This window comes from Dendrobates tinctorius, unplaced genomic scaffold (genome assembly GCF_039654945.1).
Source record: "Dendrobates tinctorius isolate UK_male_01 unplaced genomic scaffold, ASM3965494v1 ptg000157l, whole genome shotgun sequence".
In the NCBI taxonomy this organism is placed as follows: domain Eukaryota; kingdom Metazoa; phylum Chordata; class Amphibia; order Anura; family Dendrobatidae; genus Dendrobates; species Dendrobates tinctorius.
In genome coordinates this window covers 17331375-17351967 of record NW_027361824.1, presented here as the reverse complement: position 1 = coordinate 17351967, position 20593 = coordinate 17331375, and the positions used below count along the sequence as shown (strand labels likewise).

General features: G+C 46.5%; 1 protein-coding gene across 3 annotated transcripts in view; it reads right to left on the bottom strand.

The window, feature by feature from the left end:
• Positions 1-20593, bottom strand: part of MYO7A (myosin VIIA) — a 139774-nt gene that overhangs the window by 79807 nt on the left and 39374 nt on the right. For all 3 annotated transcript variants that reach the window (XM_073548622.1, XM_073548624.1, XM_073548623.1), the window contains 5 exons: positions 13767-13886; positions 11931-12073; positions 11594-11804; positions 3972-4107; positions 1053-1159 (listed from right to left, as the gene is read on the bottom strand). In XM_073548622.1, coding sequence (XP_073404723.1) covers positions 1053-1159; positions 3972-4107; positions 11594-11804; positions 11931-12073; positions 13767-13886 — 717 coding nt within the window. The remainder of the gene's footprint in view (positions 1-1052; positions 1160-3971; positions 4108-11593; positions 11805-11930; positions 12074-13766; positions 13887-20593) is intronic.

The following is a 20593-nucleotide window of genomic DNA, read 5'->3' as shown; positions in this document are numbered from 1 at the left end:
TACCCCGAGTGTCAGTGCCATTATCCTGTACCCCGAGTGTCAGTGTCATTATCTTGTACCCCGAGTGTCAGTCTCATTGTCCTGTACCCCAAGTGTCAGTGTCATTATCCTGTACCCCGAGTGTCAGTGTCATTGTCCTGTACCCCAAGTGTCATTATCCTACACCCCAAGTGTCAGTGTCATTATCCTGTACCCCGAGTGTCAGTGTCATTATCCTGTACCCCGAGTGTCAGTGTCATTATCCTGTACCCCGAGTGTCAGTGTCATTATCCTGTACCCCAAGTGTCAGTGTCATTATCCTGTACCCCGAGTGTCAGTGTCATTGTCCTGTACCCCGAGTGTCAGTGTTATTATCCTGTACCCCGAGTGTCAGCGTCATTATCCTGTACCCCGAGTGTCAGCGCCATTATCCTGTACCCCGAGTGTCAGTGTCATTATCCTGTACCCCGAGTGTCAGTCTCATTTTCCTGTACCCCGAGTGTCAGTGTCATTATCCTGTACCCCGAGTGTCAGTGTCATTATCCTGTACCCCGAGTGTCAGTGTCATTATCCTGTACCCCGAGTGTCAGTGTCATTATCCTGTACCCCGAGTGTCAGTGTCATTGTCCTGTACCCCGAGTGTCAGTGTCATTATCCTGTACCCCGAGTGTCAGTGTCATTATCCTGTACCCCGAGTGTCAGTGTCATTGTCCTGTACCCCGAGTGTCAGTGTCATTATCCTGTACCCTGAGTGTCGGTGTCATTATCCTGTACCCCAAGTGTCAGTGTCATTATCCTGTACCCCGAGTGTCAGTGTCATTATCCTGTACCCCGAGTGTCAGTGTCAATATCCTGTACCCCGAGTGTCAGCGTCATTATCCTGTACCCCGAGTGTCAGTGTCAATATCCTGTACCCCGAGTGTCAGCGTCATTGTCCTGTACCCCGAGTGTCAGTGTCAATATCCTGTACCTTATGTGCCCTTATATACAGGTATACCCCATGTGTAGTACAGGCATCTTGTCCGGCACGGTGCATATACAGCTGTGATCACATTCTACATAGGGATATTTACCATCGCCACATCAGCCTGAAATATCTGTTTGATGAATTTATTCTTCGATGAGTGGACCAGCTGTATGATATCTCCATGAAGAGTGTCCCGATTCTTCTCCAGGAATCCTGAAATGTGACCAAGATATTTTATTACAATGTACCACAAGATTGCAGTGTGCAGCACTATGTATTATGCCACGTCCTCTAGCGCTATGCTGTATTATGCCACGTCCTATAGCGCTATGCTGTATTATACCACGTCCTATAGCGCTATGCTGTATTATACCACGTCCTCTAGCGCTATGCTGTATTATGCCACGTCCTATAGCGCTATGCTGTATTATACCACGCCCTATAGCGCTATGCTGTATTATGCCACGTCCTATAGCGCTATGCTGTATTATACCACGTCCTATAGCGCTATGCTGTATTATACCACGCCCTATAGCGCTATGCTGTATTATACCACGCCCTATAGCGCTATGCTGTATTATACCACGTCCTATAGCGCTATGCTGTATTATACCACGTCCTATAGCGCTATGCTGTATTATACCACGTCCTATAGCGCTATGCTGTATGATGTCACGTCCTATAGCGCTATGCTGTATTATACCACGTCCTATAGGGCTATGCTGTATTATACCACGCCCTATAGCGCTATGCCTATGCTGTATGATGCCACGTCCTATAGTGCTATGCTGTATTATACCACGTCCTATAGCGCTATGCTGTATTATACCACGTCCTATAGCGCTATGCTGTATTATACCACGCCCTATAGCGCTATGCCTATGCTGTATGATGCCACGTCCTATAGTGCTATGCTGTATTATACCACGTTCTATAGCGCTATGCTGTATTATACCACGTCCTATAGCGCTATGCTGTATTATACCACGCCCTATAGCGATATGCCTATGCTGTATGATGCCACGTCCTATAGTGCTATGCTGTATTATACCACGTCCTATAGCGCTATGCTGTATGATGCCACGTCCTATAGCGCTATGCTGTATTATACCACGCCCTATAGCGCTATGCTGTATTATGCCACGTCCTCTAGCGCTATGCTGTATGATGTCACGTCCTCTAGCGCTATGCTGTATTATACCACGCCCTATAGCGCTATGCTGTATTATACCACGCCCTATAGCGCTATGCTGTATTATACCACGCCCTATAGCGCTATGCTGTATTATACCACGTCCTATAGCGCTATGCTGTATTATGCCACGTCCTATAGCGCTATGCTGTATGATGTCACGTCCTCTAGCGCTATGCTGTATTATACCACACCCTATAGCGCTATGCTGTATTATGCCACGTCCTCTAGCGCTATGCTGTATTATACCACGCCCTATAGCGCTATGCTGTATTATACCACGTCCTATAGCGCTATGCTGTATTATGCCACGTCCTATAGCGCTATGCTGTATGATGCCACGCCCTATAGCGCTATGCTGTATTATACCACGCCCTATAGCGCTATGCTGTATTATGCCACGTCCTATAGCGCTATGCTGTATTATACCACGTCCTATAGCGCTATGCTGTATTATGCCATGTCCTATAGCGCTATGCTGTATTATGCCACGTCCTATAGCGCTATGCTGTATTATACCACGCCCTATAGCGCTATGCCTATGCTGTATGATGCCACGCCCTATAGCGCTATGCTGTATTATACCACGTCCTATAGCGCTATGCTGTATTATGCCACGCCCTATAGCGCTATGCTGTATTATACCACGTCCTATAGCGCTATGCTGTATTATGCCATGTCCTATAGCGCTATGCTGTATTATGCCATGTCCTATAGCGCTATGCTGTATGATGCCACGCCCTATAGCGCTATGCTGTATTATACCACGTCCTATAGCGCTATGCTGTATTATGCCACGCCCTATAGCGCTATGCTGTATTATACCACGTCCTATAGCGCTATGCTGTATTATGCCACGCCCTATAGCGCTATGCTGTATTATGCCATGTCCTATAGCGCTATGCTGTATTATGACACGTCCTATAGCGCTATGCTGTATTATACCACGCCCTATAGCGCTATGCCTATGCTGTATGATGCCACGCCCTATAGCGCTATGCTGTATTATACCACGTCCTATAGCGCTATGCTGTATTATACCACATCCTATAGCGCTATGCTGTATTATACCACGTCCTATAGCGCTATGCTGTATTATACCACGTCCTATAGCGCTATGCTGTATTATACCACGTCCTATAGCGCTATGCTGTATTATGTTGCATGTTATGGTCTGCGGTGTTACACTGTATTGTTGGATTGTATATGTTGTATTATCTTATATTGTAGGTTGTTGTTTTTTTATTATGTTCTGTGAAAACTTGACGAGTATTATATTGTATTGGGGGCACCATGGTGGCTCAGTGGATAGCACTGCATCCTTGCAGCACTGGGGTCTTGGGTTCAAATCCCACCAAGGACAACATCTGTGAGGAGTTTGTATGTTCTCCCCGTGTTTGCGTGGGTTTCCTCCTGGTTCTCCGGTTTCCTCTCACACTCCAAAGACATACTGATAGGGAATGTAGATTGTGAGCCCCGATGGGGACAGCAATGATAATGTCTGTAAAGCGCTGTGGAATTAATAACACAATGGAAAATATACAGCATAACGCTATAGGACGTGGCATAGTACAGCATAGCGCTATATGAGGTGGCATAATACAGCATACTGCAAGGCAACATAACATTATTCAACTAATAGGAGTTGATTTTGATAGATAATTAGATAATAGATAGATAGTAGAAAGGCTCAGTTTCAGCTTTTCACCGTAATTATATCAAAGTGCGTGCTGCTTTGGGATTTTAGATATTTGATGGACAGACAGATAAATAGACAGACCATAAAAATACACATAAACCTGCAGCGCACGTGGTGATGGCAGATTTACTCACCTCTTGTTTCATAGTAAACGATCCCGGCAAAGTGATTGATCCCAAATTGCGTCTCGTAGCTGTTTTTCGGCGGGATGTAGAAGGTGTTCAGCTTGTGCTGAGAGTTGAGTTTGTTCAGCATTGTGGTGTCTGTACCCTGAGAAGAAGAATCACCATAACATTGGTACAAGCAGGGCATCCTCCGCTCAGGGAAGGCCGACCTCTACCCTTAATGATCGAGCAGATTGCTCTGGAAATACAGAGAGGCCTGATCCACTGTACAGTGTTTCTTTCACAGAGTATGGAGGAGCAGCGCCTATATGTGAGTAGCGGTTTTAATGTATTTTTCTCACCTCCCTGCACCCACTTCATTGCCTTTCAACAGGGATCCTCACATTAAAGAGGTTTTCTCTTCTATTCTCTTCCCCTTTGGTGGTCCCCACCTGTCTATGTCTACTTCATCTCCAAGATTACATGCTGACAATCAATTACATGACTGATGCAGCCAATCACTGTCCTCAGACGTCACATGATATGGCATAAATGCTGCCGGTGTAAGAAGAGGAGTCAAGACGGAGTCTGCGGTGTGCGGTGCACTTTAAGGCAGGAACTATCGGCGCTGTCACCACTGTTGGCGGGGGAGATTCCCTCTGAAAGGGAGAGACCTTTCTGTCAGACAGCAGGGGGCGCGGGGTATAAAAGGAGACCTGAGCGCGGGAACGGGGCAGACTTGGCGGGAAGGTGACAGGAGATGGTTGACTTCTTCTCCGCTGCTTATACTGACAACTCCAATTTTTCCAGACTTCCGTGTGCTGACCTTGAGACTTCTCCTGACGCTATTAAGTGTACGCGCACCGTTGGATACCCCTGTCTTACCCAAGATACTGGATCAACTGCTTAGAGATTACTCCGAAAGGCCGCGGGCTGTTGCGGCTTGTACATGTGCTCACGACCCGTGCCCGGGTACAATTCTGAGGCATCCATATAAAGGACTTTTTCCATGTTCCAGCGTACCCACGACAATCAGGACTGAAACCATCGGCACTGTCGGGCGGCAGTGTTACTCGTTTCTCCGTAGCAGAGCCAGAGACTTTGTGCATCATTGGAGACACCGCCAGGAGATTTTCCAGCCTTCCCCTTGCCAGAACTGCAACCGATAAGTGTTTATTTTGTAAATTCTTTTGCCATTGTCTTTACCTCCCTGCGTAGAGTATTACTTGTTATTGATTGTTCAGTAAATCCTTGTTAACCCTTTCTCTGTCTTTGGCTACTCACTGCATCCCATGAACTGTTTCTCAATTACATTTTGGTGTAGTCGGCAGGATGCAGTCTGGTAGCGGCGGAGACAGCAGAACAGGTAGTTGGGCCCAGAACCAGTATCTCTCTGGGGGGCCATGCTGAGCAACTTGCCGAAGTTTACGGGGTCTAATACCATGTTGTGGAGTTGGATGGAGCGTATGAGGGGTATGATTAGAATGCATACGATGACCCCCACACTCAAGGCTGAGGTGGCCATTATGGCTTTGGACGGAGAGGCTTGAGACCCTGTGATGTTGCGTACTCCCCAGGACCGAGACACGTTTGCTAAAGTACTCCAGATCTTAGAGGCGACTCATGAGGATCCCACTGAGGTAGGGGAACTTAGGGCATGCCTGTTTAGCCGTATGCTAAGAGAGGGGGAGACGGTTACGCAATACATGAATGCCCTACAAGAATTACACACCGCCATAGTCAGAAAAGATGGGTTGGGGATAGGGCCTACAGATATCGTGCTGCGTGACTTGTTAGTGACCGGTCTACTGGACGCCCTGACCAAACAGACCCTGAGAGAGCAGGTATGGGTAGACCCTCTTATCACTTTTACTGACATAGGGAGAAAGGCCCGCTCATGTGAACAGGAGCTGGGGGTGACAGTCCCGGTAGGGAAGGTCCAGAGTGGTGAAGTACCAGTGCAATCAACAGTTGAACCCCAATGGGTTGAGGAGATGCGAAGAGAACTGGTGAATATACAAGGGGAACTGGCCCAAATGAAAGAGAAAGTCGAGACCGGCCCGTATACTGCCGTAAATCAAGACGAGACAAATGCCTGTACCGAGGGCCGAAGGTTTTGCCGGCAGAGGTCTTTCGCATGCTATAACTGTGGAGAAATAGGACATTTGGCTAGGGAGTGTCCACGACGGGCTGGGCCTCGTCCTCGCCGCCCGTTAAACTAGAGGGCTCGGAGCTTGGGGGATGTCGCTTGGAGCCAGAATGGAAAGGAAGGAGCAGTGAAAGTCCCACGAATCTGGTCTCTACATGTCCGCTGGTATGGGCTGAATTCGATGTTCGGGCCCCGTGCGTTGCCTGGTGGATACCGGATCGCAAGTAACCACGATGCCAGAAACGTATTTCCACTGACACTTCCCAGAGATCCTCAGGCCCGAGTGGGGCCCGGGAGTAAAGTTGACGGCGGTGAATCACCTGCCCATCCTGGTCGCAGGGGTGGTATGGATGCTGGTCTCCCTGTGTGAGAAGGATCTTGGGCGAAGGAGTATCGTATTGACCCAAGGAGAGGCTGGCCACGGTCACACTGCGACATTAGGGATGAATATCCTGAGTTTGGAAAGCTGCTGAGTGATGAACCATCGCACTTGTCTTTAAATCAGTGGAGTTCGCACACTCCCCAGCGGCAGGTGTTTCAACAGTTGATTCGTATATGTCAGATGCAGGAAGCCTCCGATCAAGGGGAAACGCTAGGGAAAATTATGGTGCCGTCGTCTGGTCAACTGGAGGGGGTGGAAGTCCAATTGGAACCCCTGGTAGTACAACAACTGCCTGCGGGACTGTGGGTGGCCCTGACACTGGCCATGGTACGAGAGGGAACGGTACTGGTACGCTGCGTGAACCTCACTGATCAGGAGATTGTCGTCCCACGCAGATGCAAAATAGCTTGGGTAGTGGGCATGCCTGAAGAAGTTATATTGTCCCAGGACATACAGCTAGCGGTGAGTTCAGAGGACCCATGGTCGGTGAAGGTTAACCACCTCTCCGACAGCCGAACCTCAATACATCCAAGAGGGTCGGAGCATCTCAGAACAGATGGACACTGAACTGTCTGAGCTCACCCCCAGCCAAGTGCATCAAGTGGAGGCGTTACTGGGGCGATACCAATCCGTTTTTTCAAATCACGAAGACGACTTTGGCTGCACCACGGCCATTAATCATGAAATTCCCACGGGGGATACAGCAACCATTCGAGAGCACTACCAGCAGATTCCACCTCAGTTATATCAAGACGTGAGAGAAAAGCTCGGTCAAATGCTGCAGGTGGGTGTCAATAGGGAGAGCCTGAGTCTGTGGGCGGCCCCTATTGTACTGGTGCGGAAGAAGAACGGGACCCTGAGGTTCTGCGTGGACTACGGTATGCTTAACGCCTGTACTGTACGTGATTCATACCCTCTGCCTCGGATTGAGGAGTCTCTGTCTGCGTTTGGGAAAGCTAAGTACTTCTCAATGCTGGATCTCGCCAGTGGCTACTGGCAAGTGCCCATGTGAGAAAAGGATCGGACAAAGACGGACTTTATACTCCCCATGGGCCTCTTTGAATTCAACAGAATGCCGTTCGGCTTGGCCAATGCCCCCGGTACGTTCCAACGGCTGACGGAGAGGTGTCTAGGCGACTTAAACTTTGAGGCCACCCTTATCTACCTGGATGACATGATCATGTACGCTGCCTCCTTTGAAGACCATCTACGGAGATTAGAGCAAGTGCTTAGCCATCTACAGAATTATGGGCTGAAAGTGAAACCTCAAAAATGTCACTTGTTCCGGACTCAGATCCAGTACCTGGGTCCTATCATTTCCGCCGAGGGAGTGAGGCCATCACAGGAAAAGATTGCTGAGATCAGAGACTGGCTGACCCAAGAGATCGTGAAGGATGTACGTGTATTCCTGGGATTAACAGGATACTACCGTCGCTTCGCGAAGAACTTTACTCGGGTGGTGTAACCGTTGCTCGAACTCCTGAAGGGAGTACCACCGAATGCCAAGGGTCGATCCATCCACTGGGAGGAAAGGCAGGAGAAGGCGTTCTGTGAGCTAAAAAGAGCGATGACTGAGGCCCCGGTATTGGCTTATGCAGACTTCTCGATAACGTTCATTCTTCACACTGACGGGAGCTTGCACGGACTTGGAGCTGTATTGTCACAGGTGGAGGACGGAAGAGAGAGGGTGATCGCCTATGCTAGTCAGTCCCTTCACGATTCCGAACGCAACCCAGACAATTACAGTGCTTTCAAGCTGGAGTTGCTGGTGTTGGTGTGAGCTATGACGGAGAGATTTGCAGAATACCTGTCTGGCTCGGAGGTGCTAGTACGTACCGACAATAACCACTTGGCACACCTGGAGAATGCCAAGCTAGGGGCCTTGGAACAGCGCTGGGTGGCCCGGAGGGCAAAGTTCTGATACCGAATTGCCTACAGGAGGGGGGCAGAGAACATGCACGCTGACGCCCTGTCTAGAGCAAGACATGCACCACCGGGGGAGTAGAGATGAATTGCTAGAAGGAGAAGAGGTTCCCCAATTCCGAAGCACCACTGGGACAGTGGCGGCCACGCTGGACCAAATACAGACCCCCCGTCATGAAGAAGTATTGGGAAGATCTCAGGATGAATGGGTCCAATTTCAGCAGGAGGACTCTGAACTCGCTCTGTTCAGACACTGGGTGACCGTGGAGAAGCTGCCATGTCCAGAGCAGTGGCGTACTCTGACTCCGGAAGCATTGAAGATCCTCCGGCAGTGGGAGCGCCTGCAGATGAGAAACGGATTGTTATACCGGAAGGTTCAACTTCGGGGAGAACTGGGGCCTTCCTGTCTCTGGTGGTGATACCAGAGACAGTACTGTCTACTCTGGCCTCCGAAGATCATGAAAAAGGGGCTCACTTCGGCCTTGAAAAAACGTTTCAGTGGCTCCAACGGTTAGTTTACCAGCCTCAGCTGAGAGCGGCGGTCGAGGAAGCTTGTAGACTCTAAGTCGGGCCTGTGAGTTGGCCAAGTCTCTGGAACAAAGAGCTCCTGTGCAGACGATAGTAACCTCCGCCCCCCTGGAACTACTGACCATCGACTATTTAACAATCGGGCCAGCTCATCAAGGATATGACCAATGCCTCTAGTGATGGTAGATCATTTCACGAAATTTGCGGTGGTGACGCCCACCCGGCTGAAACTGCTGCGTATGCTATCTGGAAACACTTCATTCAGGTGTATGGATGCCCACAGCAGATCCATTCGGATCAAGGAGCTTGTTTCTTAGGTGATGGATGAGTTGCAGCGGATCTACCAATTCGACAGATCACACACCACACCATATCATCCTCAGGGAAATGGGGCCTGTCAACGGTTTAACCGCACATTGATTCAGATGCTAAGATCTCTTGAAGATGATAGAAAGGCTAGGTGGCCAGAATACGTCTCTGAACTTATGTGGATTTAAAACAATTGAGTCCATCAAACCAACAGTCACACGCCTTACTCCTTGTTGTTCGGCCGAACAGGGAAAAAGTCACGGAGATAGAACTGGGTCCAGGGGAGGACTACCCACGGACGGGGGTGTCTACCTGAGCCCGAGAACATCGTCATCATCTACAGACCTTGTATCGTCTGGTGCTGACATGGCTCTGGGAGCTGGAGCACGTTGAAAAGCTTCCTCTCAGAGGAACAGATCTTCGAGTGGGTGATCGAGTGTTGGTGCTGGAAAAACGTCCCCGTGACAAACTGGAAAATTGGTGGGAGAGTAGGCGATGCAGTGAAATGTCGGGTTGGTATAGGAGGACCTGTACATGAGATTATTCCAGAAGGAGAAGAGAATGCGTCCACTAGGGTGGTTCATAGGAATATGCTTCGGCCATGCCTCCCGGAAGATCCCATACAGAGGGAAGAGACTCCCAAAGTTCTTGAGGAAGTGCCTCCTGCGGCTGTGGAGGATGAAGAAGAGGAAGTTCATGAGCAAACATCTGGAGATACAACTACAGATCAGGGTTCTGAGACTCCTGAAGCAAGCACTACGGCGGATGCAGATTCAGCGTTGCCTCCTCCGCTATTCCTTCCAATCTACGTCGCTCCGAACGAACAACGGCTGGACAGCCCCGCCATTCGGTACAATCAGGATCAGTTCATTCGGCGGCAAACAGCTGAACCTGTAAATAAACTCTCCAGTTGTGCCCCAGATGCCTCGCCCGTGGAATGGCGAGTGAAAAGAGGGGGGTGTAAGAAGATGAGTCAAGATGGAGTCTGCGGTGTGCGGTGCCATTTAAGGCCAGAACTATTGTGGCTGTCACCACTGTTGGCGGGGGAGATTCCCTCTAAAAGGGAGAGACCTTTCTGTCAGACATTCAGGGGGCACGGGGTATAAAAGGAGACCTGAGCGCCGGAATGGGGCAGACTTGGCGGGAAGGCGACAGGAGACGGTTGACTCCCTCTCCGCTGCTTATACTGACAACCCCACTTTTTCCAGACTTCTGTGTGCTGACCTTGAGACTTCTCCTGACACTATTAAGTTACCGTCTGTACCCACACCGTTGGATACCCCTGTCTTACCTGAGATACCGGATCAACTGCTTAGAGACTACTCCAAAAGACCGCAGGCTGTTGCGGCTTGTATACGTGCTCACGACCCGTGCCTGGGTCCAATATAAAGGACTGTTTCCACGTTCCAGCGTACCCAAGACAAGCAGGACTGAAACCATCGGCACTGTTGGGCGGCAGTGTTACTCGTTTCTCCATAGTAGAGCCAGAGACTTTGTGCATCATTGGAGACGCCGCCAGGAGATTTTCCAGCCTTCCCCTTGCCAGAACTGCAACCGATAAGTGTCCCTTTTATTTTGTAAATTCTTTTGCCATTGTCTTTACCTTCCGACGTGGAGTATTGTTATTGATTGTTCAGTAAATCCTTGTTAACCCTTTCTCTGTCTTCGGCTACTCACTGCATCCCATGAACTTTGTCTCCATTACATCATCACCGCTGAGTCAGTGATTGGTTGCAGCGATCTTGTGGCTGATGTACAGCACACGATCACTGCAGGGAATAAGGCCTCATTCAGACCTTTGGATAACACATGTACCTAAAGTCTGTGGGGCCAGTCACATGTCTGTGATACTTCGTGGACCAAGTGGTCTGTGGAAAATTGCGGAAACATGTCTGATTTTGATCCAAGGGTCAGGCTTTTTCTCTCCATGTACGAGAGAAACTGATGACAAAATAATCAGTCCGTTGTTCTCGTACGTGAGAAAAACTGATGTCTGTATGAGACCTAAAGCAAAGACCAGTGGGGACTACCATAGGGGGCGTCACTTCTCCGTAATCGGCGCTGTGTCTTTTCCGCTACAACATTCACATTTTGTTTGACCAAGATGGAAAGAAAAAACAGTTTCTTCCAGCTCGGAGTTTTCCATCAGTCCCATGTAAAATGAATGGCGCGGTGGTACACATGTCAGGCCACCACTCCATTCAGATGAAGTGGATAAATTTGGTTTGAATCAGTTATCCTATGAAAAGCTGATAACTTCTATAGATGGGAATCACCCTTGGAGGACATATACATTAATATTATCTTCTTCTGTTCTGAATCATTGGCCTCAGCCTAAACCATATCCGAGCCTTCCTCTACCTTTGGGAATTTGCTCTCTTCATCGATAAGTGAGATGATGTTCATGGGCTTGATAGCGATCATGTCCAGGGCATCCTGGTTGTCCGTGAACTCGATGTGCTGCCAGTTAATGTTCTCCAAGTTGTATTCCTCCTGCTCCAGCTTAAAGACGTGACGGACGAAGAACTGCTGCAGGTTCTCGTTGGCAAAATTAATGCAAAGCTGCTCAAAGCTAAACCAAAAAAAGAAAAAACAGATATCATTTTATTCTGTGCTGCTATTGAGAAAAAATAGAGAACATGTAGAATATGTCGCTAAAAAGACAAGAGACAGCTACCGGAGGTTCCTCTATCATTACCTGTTTACAGTGAAGTTTTCAAACCCAAATATATCCAGCAGACCGATGGATCTCCTGATCACTTTTGGTTCGCTGGAAAGTGGTCTGTAAATAGCGGCATTGATTTTCTCCACAATCCATACAAACAGTCGTCCATATATTCCCTGTTTGATAAAAAAAAAACCATAATTAGTAGAAGCCGCGTAAGAATCTGCACCAAACTTATAGAAATGGAGCATATGGCGTAGTACTGTATATAGGGACAAACTCACTAGGCGTGTTTCTATTCCTTATGCCATTTCACAGCTGACTTAAATGGGCTGTCTATTCTGGAATATTCCTTTATTCTTAGTGGGGGTGGGGTGGTCTTTGCAGGGTCACTCAAGCCATTTTCTCTTTTTTGAGAGTCTCACCAGGACTTGAACCCACAACTTCTACAATTGCAGGCAGGAGCTAAAGCTTTGAGCCACAGACTCAAGTAATAAAATGTCATTTTCATTTATTTTTTTTAGTCTGTTGCTCAAATTTTAGCTCCTGCCTGTAATTATAGAGGTTGTGGGTTCAAGTCCCAGGGAGACTCAAAAAACAGAAAACGTCATTTATGCCATGAGGCAAGATGGGCATCTCTCCTCAGGTGGTGGTCTGGGCTGTCTGATAGCGGATTGCAAAGTGCTACCTCTTCCCTGTCAGACAGAGATGCTGTGCATTGGTCAGCAGTCCCCGGCAAATCAAATAGAGGACGTTATACTGTATGGAGGCCAGAATTGGAGACATTATCACTATATGGCAGCCAGATTAATTATAAGGGGGTCCAGAATGCAAGAGAATATAATAAACGGGGCCAGAATTGTGGATACTTTTGCTATATGGAGGCAAGAACGATTGTGTGGGAGCCAGAATGAGGACATTATTACTATATAGGAACCAAAATTGGGGACATTATGCTGATGCTACATATGGGCCAGAATGGGGGACACTGTACTGCATAGGGGAAAGAATGGGGGACATTACACAGTATGGCTACCAGATTGGGGGACATTATTACTGCAGTGAGGCCAGAATGGGGACATTATTACTATAATGGGGCCATAATTGGACACATTATTATTGTATGTGGGCCAGAATGGGGATAATGCAGGTCTACACTAGATGATGTGAGGCATTATGACTGTCACTTGGCTGCATGTTTATCGAAAGGCAGACACTTAATGGCACATAGACTGTCATAGTTCTCAACAGCACATATCCTGTTTACAATGGACGATGTGCTGCCGAGAACGATGATTTTTAGACCAGCTTATACATAATTTTGCTCAAACTTGAGTGCTTTGCCTTATCGATTACAATTTGGAGGTGAATATAACGCATGATTACTGCAATGTTTACTGCGATTATGTATGTGGCTTATTCACTACTGCCTGATGTATATTTATGTGCACATTGTTTTTTCATTGCTGAATGCTAGCACACTGTTCCAAAAAAATAAAGGGAACACTAAACTCCCACATCCTAGATAGCACTGAATGTAATATTTCAGTTGCAAAGCTTTATTCAGTACATAGTGGAGTGCGTTGAGATCAATAAAACATAAAAATGATCAATGTAAATCAAAATTAATATCCAATGGAGGTCTGGATTTGGAAGGATAGCATCAAAGTGGAAAATCAAATAACAGGCTAATGCAACTTCAGTGGAAATGCCTCAAAGCTAGGAAATGATGCTCAGTAGTGTGTGTAGCCTCCACGTGCCTGTATGATATTCTACAATCCTCAAAAGGGTTATATATAAATTGATTTAGATATTTCTATTAGAAAATTTGAAAATGGCTAACAGAAACCAGACAACCATGTTATGAACCTTAACAAAGGCATCTCTGACGTCTAATGCTTGCTCCATGCTTAAGGGGGTGGAAACAGTTTCTCCTCTGGTGATAATAGTTCGGCTGGTGAGGCAATTCATTAGGTCTTGAGGTTCAACCTGTTTATAAGTAAAAAGGAATTATTACAAAGTAGAGCACAGTAGAAATGATCCAACAGACGTACAAGAATATAACTACTATAATGCTGCCCCCTATGTACAAGAATATAACTACTATAATACTGCCCCTATGTGCAAGAATATAACTACTATAATACTGCCCCCTATGTACAAGAATATAACTACTATAATACTGCTCCTATGTACAAGAATATAACTACTATAATACTGCCCCAAGTACAAGAATATAACTACTATAATACTGCCTCCTATGTACAAGAATATAACTACTATAATACTGCTCCTATGTACAAGAATATAACTACTATAATACTGCCCCAAGTACAAGAATATAACTACTATAATACTGCCTCCTATGTACAAGAATATAACTACTATATTACTGCTCCTATGTACAAGAATATAACTACTATAATACTGCTCCTATGTACAAGAATATAACTGCTATAATACTGCTCCTATGTACAAGAATATAACTACTATAATACTGCTCCCTATGTGCAATATAATTACTATAATACTGCTCCTATGTAGAATATAATTACTATAATAGTTCCCCTATGTAAAAGACTATAACTACTATAATACTGCCCCCTATGTAGAATATAACTACTATAATACTGCCCCAAATGTACAAGAATTTAACTACTATAATACTGCCTCTATGTACAAGAATATAACTACTATAATACTGCCTCTATGTACAAGAATATAACTACTATAATACTGCTCCCTATGTACAAGAATATAACTACTATAATACTGCCCCTATGTACAAGAATATAACTACTATAATACTGCTCCTATGTACAAGAATATAACTACTATAATACTGCCCCCTATGTACAAGAATATAGCAACTATAATAGTGCTCCTATGTACAAGAATATAACTACTATAATACTGCTCCCTATGTGCAATATAATTACTATAATACTGCTCCTATGTAGAATATAATTACTATAATAGTTCCCCTATGTACAAGAATATAACTACTATAATACTGCCCCTATGTGCAAGAATATAAGTACTATAATACTGCCCCAAATGTACAAGAATATAACTACTATAATACTGCCTCTATGTACAAGAATATAACTACTATAATACTGCCCCCTATGTACAAGAATATAACTACTATAATACTGCCTCTATGTACAAGAATATAACTACTATAATACTGCTCTTATGTACAAGAATATAACTACTATAATACTGCCCCCTATGTTCAAGAATATAACTACTATAATACTGCTCCCTATGTACAAGAATATAACTACTATAATACTGCTCCTATGTACAAGAATATAGCTACTATAATACTGCCTCTATGTACAAGAATATAACTACTATAATACTGCTCCTATGTACAAGAATATAACTACTATAATACTGCTCCCTATGTGCAATATATATACTATAATAGTTCCCCTATGTAAAAGAATATAACTACTATAATACTGCCCCCTATATACAAGAAAATAACTACTATAATACTGCCTCTATGTACAAGAATATAACTACTATAATACTGCCCCCTATGTACAAGAATATAACTACTATAATACTGCCTCTATGTACAAGAATATAACTACTATAATACTGCTCTTATGTACAAGAATATAACTACTATAATACTGCCCCCTATGTACAAGAATATAACTACTATAATACTGCTCCCTATGTACAAGAATATAACTACTATAATACTGCCCCTATGTACAACAATATAACTACTATAATACTGCTCCTATATACAAGAATATAACTACTATAATACTGTTCCCTATGTACAAGAATATAACTACTATAATACTGCCCCTATATACAAGAATATAACTACTATAATACTGCTCCCTATGTACAAGAATATAACTACTATAATACTGCCCCTATATACAAGAATATAACTACTATAATACTGCTCCCTATGTACAAGAATATAACTACTATAATACTGCCCCCTATGTACAAGAATATAACTACTATAATACTGCCCCTATATACAAGAATATAACTACTATAATACTGCTCCCTATGTACAAGAATATAACTACTATAATACTGCCCCTATGTACAACAATATAACTACTATAATACTGCCCCCTATGTACAAGAATATAACAACTATAATACTGCTCTTATGTACAAGAATATAACTACTATAATACTGCCCCCTATGTAGAAGAATATAACTACTATAATACTGCTCCCTATGTACAAGAATATAACTACTATAATACTGTCCCCTATGTACAAGAATATAAATGCTATAATACTGCTCCTATGTACAAGAATATAACTACTATAATACTGCTCCTATGTACAAGAATATAGCTACTATAATACTGCCTCTATGTACAAGAATATAACTACTATAATACTGCTCCTATGTACAAGAATATAACTACTATAATACTGCTCCCTATGTGCAATATATATACTATAATAGTTCCCCTATGTAAAAGAATATAACTACTATAATACTGCTCCCTATGTACAACAATATAACTACTATAATACTGCTCCTATGTACAAGAATATAACTACTATAATACTGCCCCCTATATACAAGAAAATAACTACTATAATACTGCTCCTATGTACAAGAATATACGTAACTACTATACTGCAGTTCAAGAATCTAATATGCATATCTGTAAAAATGACGTGGACCGCACATCTGAAACGTATATATTGATTAGAGATGAGTGAACCCGAACTTGAAAGTTTGGTGTTAATATCGGACAGTTAGTGTCTGGTGCTAAACGAAGAACACTGACTTAGCTCGGAAGTCCATTGCAGTGTTCGGAGCTCTGGGGGAAGAAAGAGAAATAGAGTGAGTTTTTTTACCCAGATCTAAAGTTCTGGTCTCCATTGTTTTAAATGAAATTCAGCTTCTAGTTCTAGTTCGGGTACAGTTCTAGTACCCGAACCGAAGTTTGGACTAAAGTTCTGGACGACGATCAGAACCCAAACCTCCAGGGGTCCGCTCATTACTAATATTTATCTGTTGCAGCTAAGCAAATATTTACAAAAAAGAATACGAGGTTCATAGTTTTATTCTTCTTAGTTCTTAATTCCCCCTATTTTTGCTTTTAATCTGTCTTTTTGATTTAGTCTCTTTGTTCCTTTCACTTGGTGTTGCTGCTGCGTGGCAACCATTGTTGCTGTGGTTTTGTGTTTGTGGGGTGTTGTGACCTGGAGTCATGGGGGCTCAGTCTTGAAGCATGTGTACTATGGGGTGTAGGAGTGGTGGAGCTGATAGAGTTAATTGTATTTTATATCATGCATGTTATAAAAGGGTAACACTCACTGGAGCTGCTGACTAGCCTAGGCAGGGTTAACTGTAATGGCCAGCCGAGCTGGGGGGAAACTGTGCGTTAGTGTTAAGCCCCCGTCACACACAGCGATCTCACCAGCGACATCGCTGTGTATGACACCTATCAGCGACCAGCCCCCCTGCCGGGTATCGCTGATCGATGTGGAAAGCCCTGGACATTTTTTTGATCGTTGGTCTCCTGCTGGCCAGCACGCATCGCTGCGTGTGGCAGGCGGGAGACCAGCAATCAGCGAGTTGGAGCTTGTAATCAAGGTAAACAGTGGGTTTCTAAGTGCCGCACGGCGCTCAGAAACCCACTGTTTACCTTGGTTACCAGCTCCCTGCACCAACGCGCTGGTATCTAAGGTACACAGCGACGCGCGCCCTCGTCCTCGCTAGTGCTGATCGCTGGTGAAGCTGCCTGTTTGACAGCTCGCCAGCGATCATGTAGCGACTCACCAGCGATCCTGACAAGTTCATATCGTTGTTGGGATCCCTGGTGAGTCGCTATGTGTGACGAGGCCCTTAGGTTCAGGAAGTGTCAGACAGTTGAGGGATAGTGAGAAGTGGCAGCAGCAGTCTCATGCATTGGGCTACTAGGGATGTGGGCCTAATACTTGGGGTAGTGAATTGCCAAAAACATCCTGCCGTGTGATTCCGTCTACCAGCCTGGGGAACCTAGCGGTGGACGTCGGGGTTTTTGGGCGCACTCAGCCTGTGAAGCTACAAGGAAAGATGGACTCAGACTACATGGGGGGAAAGGTATTGCAATCCGGGTGCACTGCTAATGGTGAAGAAGAATTCCTAGTACTAGAGAACATAGCAAGGGGGACACTCTCCCACAGGTACCGGACACAACTTCAGCCCTGTTTCTCGGTATAGGTAAAGACAACAACCTGTTGGGCCTTATCCTATATGCCTGATTGTAAAGACTGCCCACAGACCAGTAAAAGTGTGATTGTTGTTACAAACCTGTGTCTCCTGGATTGATCACTGCCAAGGTTCCAGGAGAGGAAAACCTTGAGACAATAGAGGTCTGGAGGTCAGAAGTAAGTGTGTTGCACCCTCCACACAGTGGCACACCGGGAGGGAGACACGTATTGTCTGTAGAGTGCCAGAGCAAGTGGGTACAGCGCTGGCCCAAGACTACCTGTGCTGTAGTCAGTGTGTGGCGCCCCCGGAGTACGGTCGCCACAGTGGCATTACCTTCCTCCTAGGGAGTGTGATGTCATGCTTGGAAGCAATGAAGGATCTCTCTATCAGGTAAATCCTGCATACAGTACAGTTCCCACTCCAGGCCAGCAGAGGGAGCTCTGAACCAAACTGGGGGAGGAGCTATTCTCTGTGGCCAGGAAAGGGAAGTTAGTAGAGTTTGTGTGAAGAAGGAAAAGAGTGCAGACGTGGAGAGAGGAGCTGGAGGACTGAGCAGAATTCAGGCTCACTTCTAGCTGTAGCGCAAGTTCCGGAGTCCGGTATCCGAGGTTGTATGGATGCTGATGGTCCTGCAGCAGAAACCGGAGGAACAAGAGGCTGCAAATGCTCTGTTCCCAGCTAAGACTCGGAGGCACAGCAGCAACTTGTGTGAGCCAGAAATAGGAGGCTACGGCTGTCTGCCATATGAGGGGAGTTCTAAAGAGAGCAAGCAAGGTGAACTACAGTGTAACTCAATACTGCAAGTGCCTCAGATAAGCGCTAGAAAGGAGACTACACAACCCATCTGCATAGAGAGATTCCTGAGTTGCTCCCAGGCTGATTGACTCCTGTTCCGTCTGTGATCTGGATCCTGGACTGCACTGACAAAGCAAAGTAAAGACGGTAAAGGAAACTGCACCCTGTTGTGTCATTGCCTTCTTCCTGCAACCCCTTCAGGACTGCTACATCTCTGTGTCTAACACTGCACCCTCTTCCTCAACACCTATTACTACTGCCCTGGGACTACAGCTCTACCTGTGGGGAGCTATCACATCTTTGTTGCCTTACACCATCTATCCCAGAGGATCTGCACTGCAGCGTCGGCTTAACCCCTTCCTTGCCGAGCACCACAGGTGGCGTCACGTATCATCCACCTATAAACCTTATTCAGCTACGTTTCACCCCTTTTGCATGGACGCCCAGGGCCACGGACCGGGTCACCGACACCGTGACACGTTCCTCTGAGACACCGGCCCGGTACCGAGTAACCCCACTGCCCTGGCGGGCGATCCATTTTGGCGTCACAAACAGGATTTGCGAAGCCCGGTGCCCCCGGGTCCTGTGTGCCAGAGACTGTATTGTGTGCCATAGACTTATTGTGCAATTGTCACCATTACCCCGCCACTTGGCACACGCAGGAAGCCGAAGGGGCGTGCCGTCGTGGGCGGAGCCTCCCAGAGAGCGCAAAAAGTGAAGTGCTGCGCACGAAGAGATCAGCGGACGGGAAGTGAGAAGCTGAGGCCTGCAGTCCCCGTGTGCCCCGATCATCCAGCCTGCGGAGCTGCGACCTGGTAAGCCAGTAAAACACGGGGCCTGGCTAACATTAACTGGGGGGGGAGAGAATGTCTGAGGCAAGAGAAGATGCAGCGGTGTACGCCACCGCACCCCCCTCAGCGCCGCAAGATGCAGGGGCGAGCGCAGCTGCGGCCCCAATGACACCGCAGAATCCAGCGGCCAGCACCGCCTCCAGAGCGCAGCAAGAACAAGCGCCCACCGCAGCAGTCCCCATAATGCCGCTGTCCATGCCCTATATACCGGGAGCAGCCTGGTTACCGCAGAACTCAGGGGAGTCACATACCCAGAATGAATTCAAAGAGAGACTGTGCAGTTTGTTTGAGGTGTATCCTCTGTCTGAAAGCCAAAAAGTGAACATCCTTATTGGGCAGCTAAGGCTACTTTCACACATCCGGTGTCAGGGTTCCGGCGGCGCGCGGCGAAAAGCCGGATCCGGCCTGTAGCGGTGACACCGGATGTAGATGCGGCGCCTGATGCGGCTTGGATAACATTTAAAGGAGCCGCAGCACCGGGGGACGAGAGCCAGCTGGAGAGAGCGGAGCCGCAGCACCGGGGGACGAGAGCCAGCTGGAGAGAGCGGAGCCGCAGCATCGGGGGACGAGAGCCAGCTGGAGAGAGCGGAGCCGCAGCACCGGGGGACGAGAGCCAGCTGGAGAGAGCGGAGCCGCAGCACCGGGGGATGAGAGCCAGCTGGAGAGAGTGGGGGACGAGCGAGGCAGCCAAAGAAAGGTATGGAAGAGAGAGAGAGAGAGAACGAACGAACTTGCGCTTGCCGGGCACTTGTGGGGTTAAATCTCACAGTGTCCGGGCATGCGCACTTTAAAAAGCCGTTCCGGCACTGCAAAAAAACGTTGCAGGGAACGTTTTTTGCAGACAT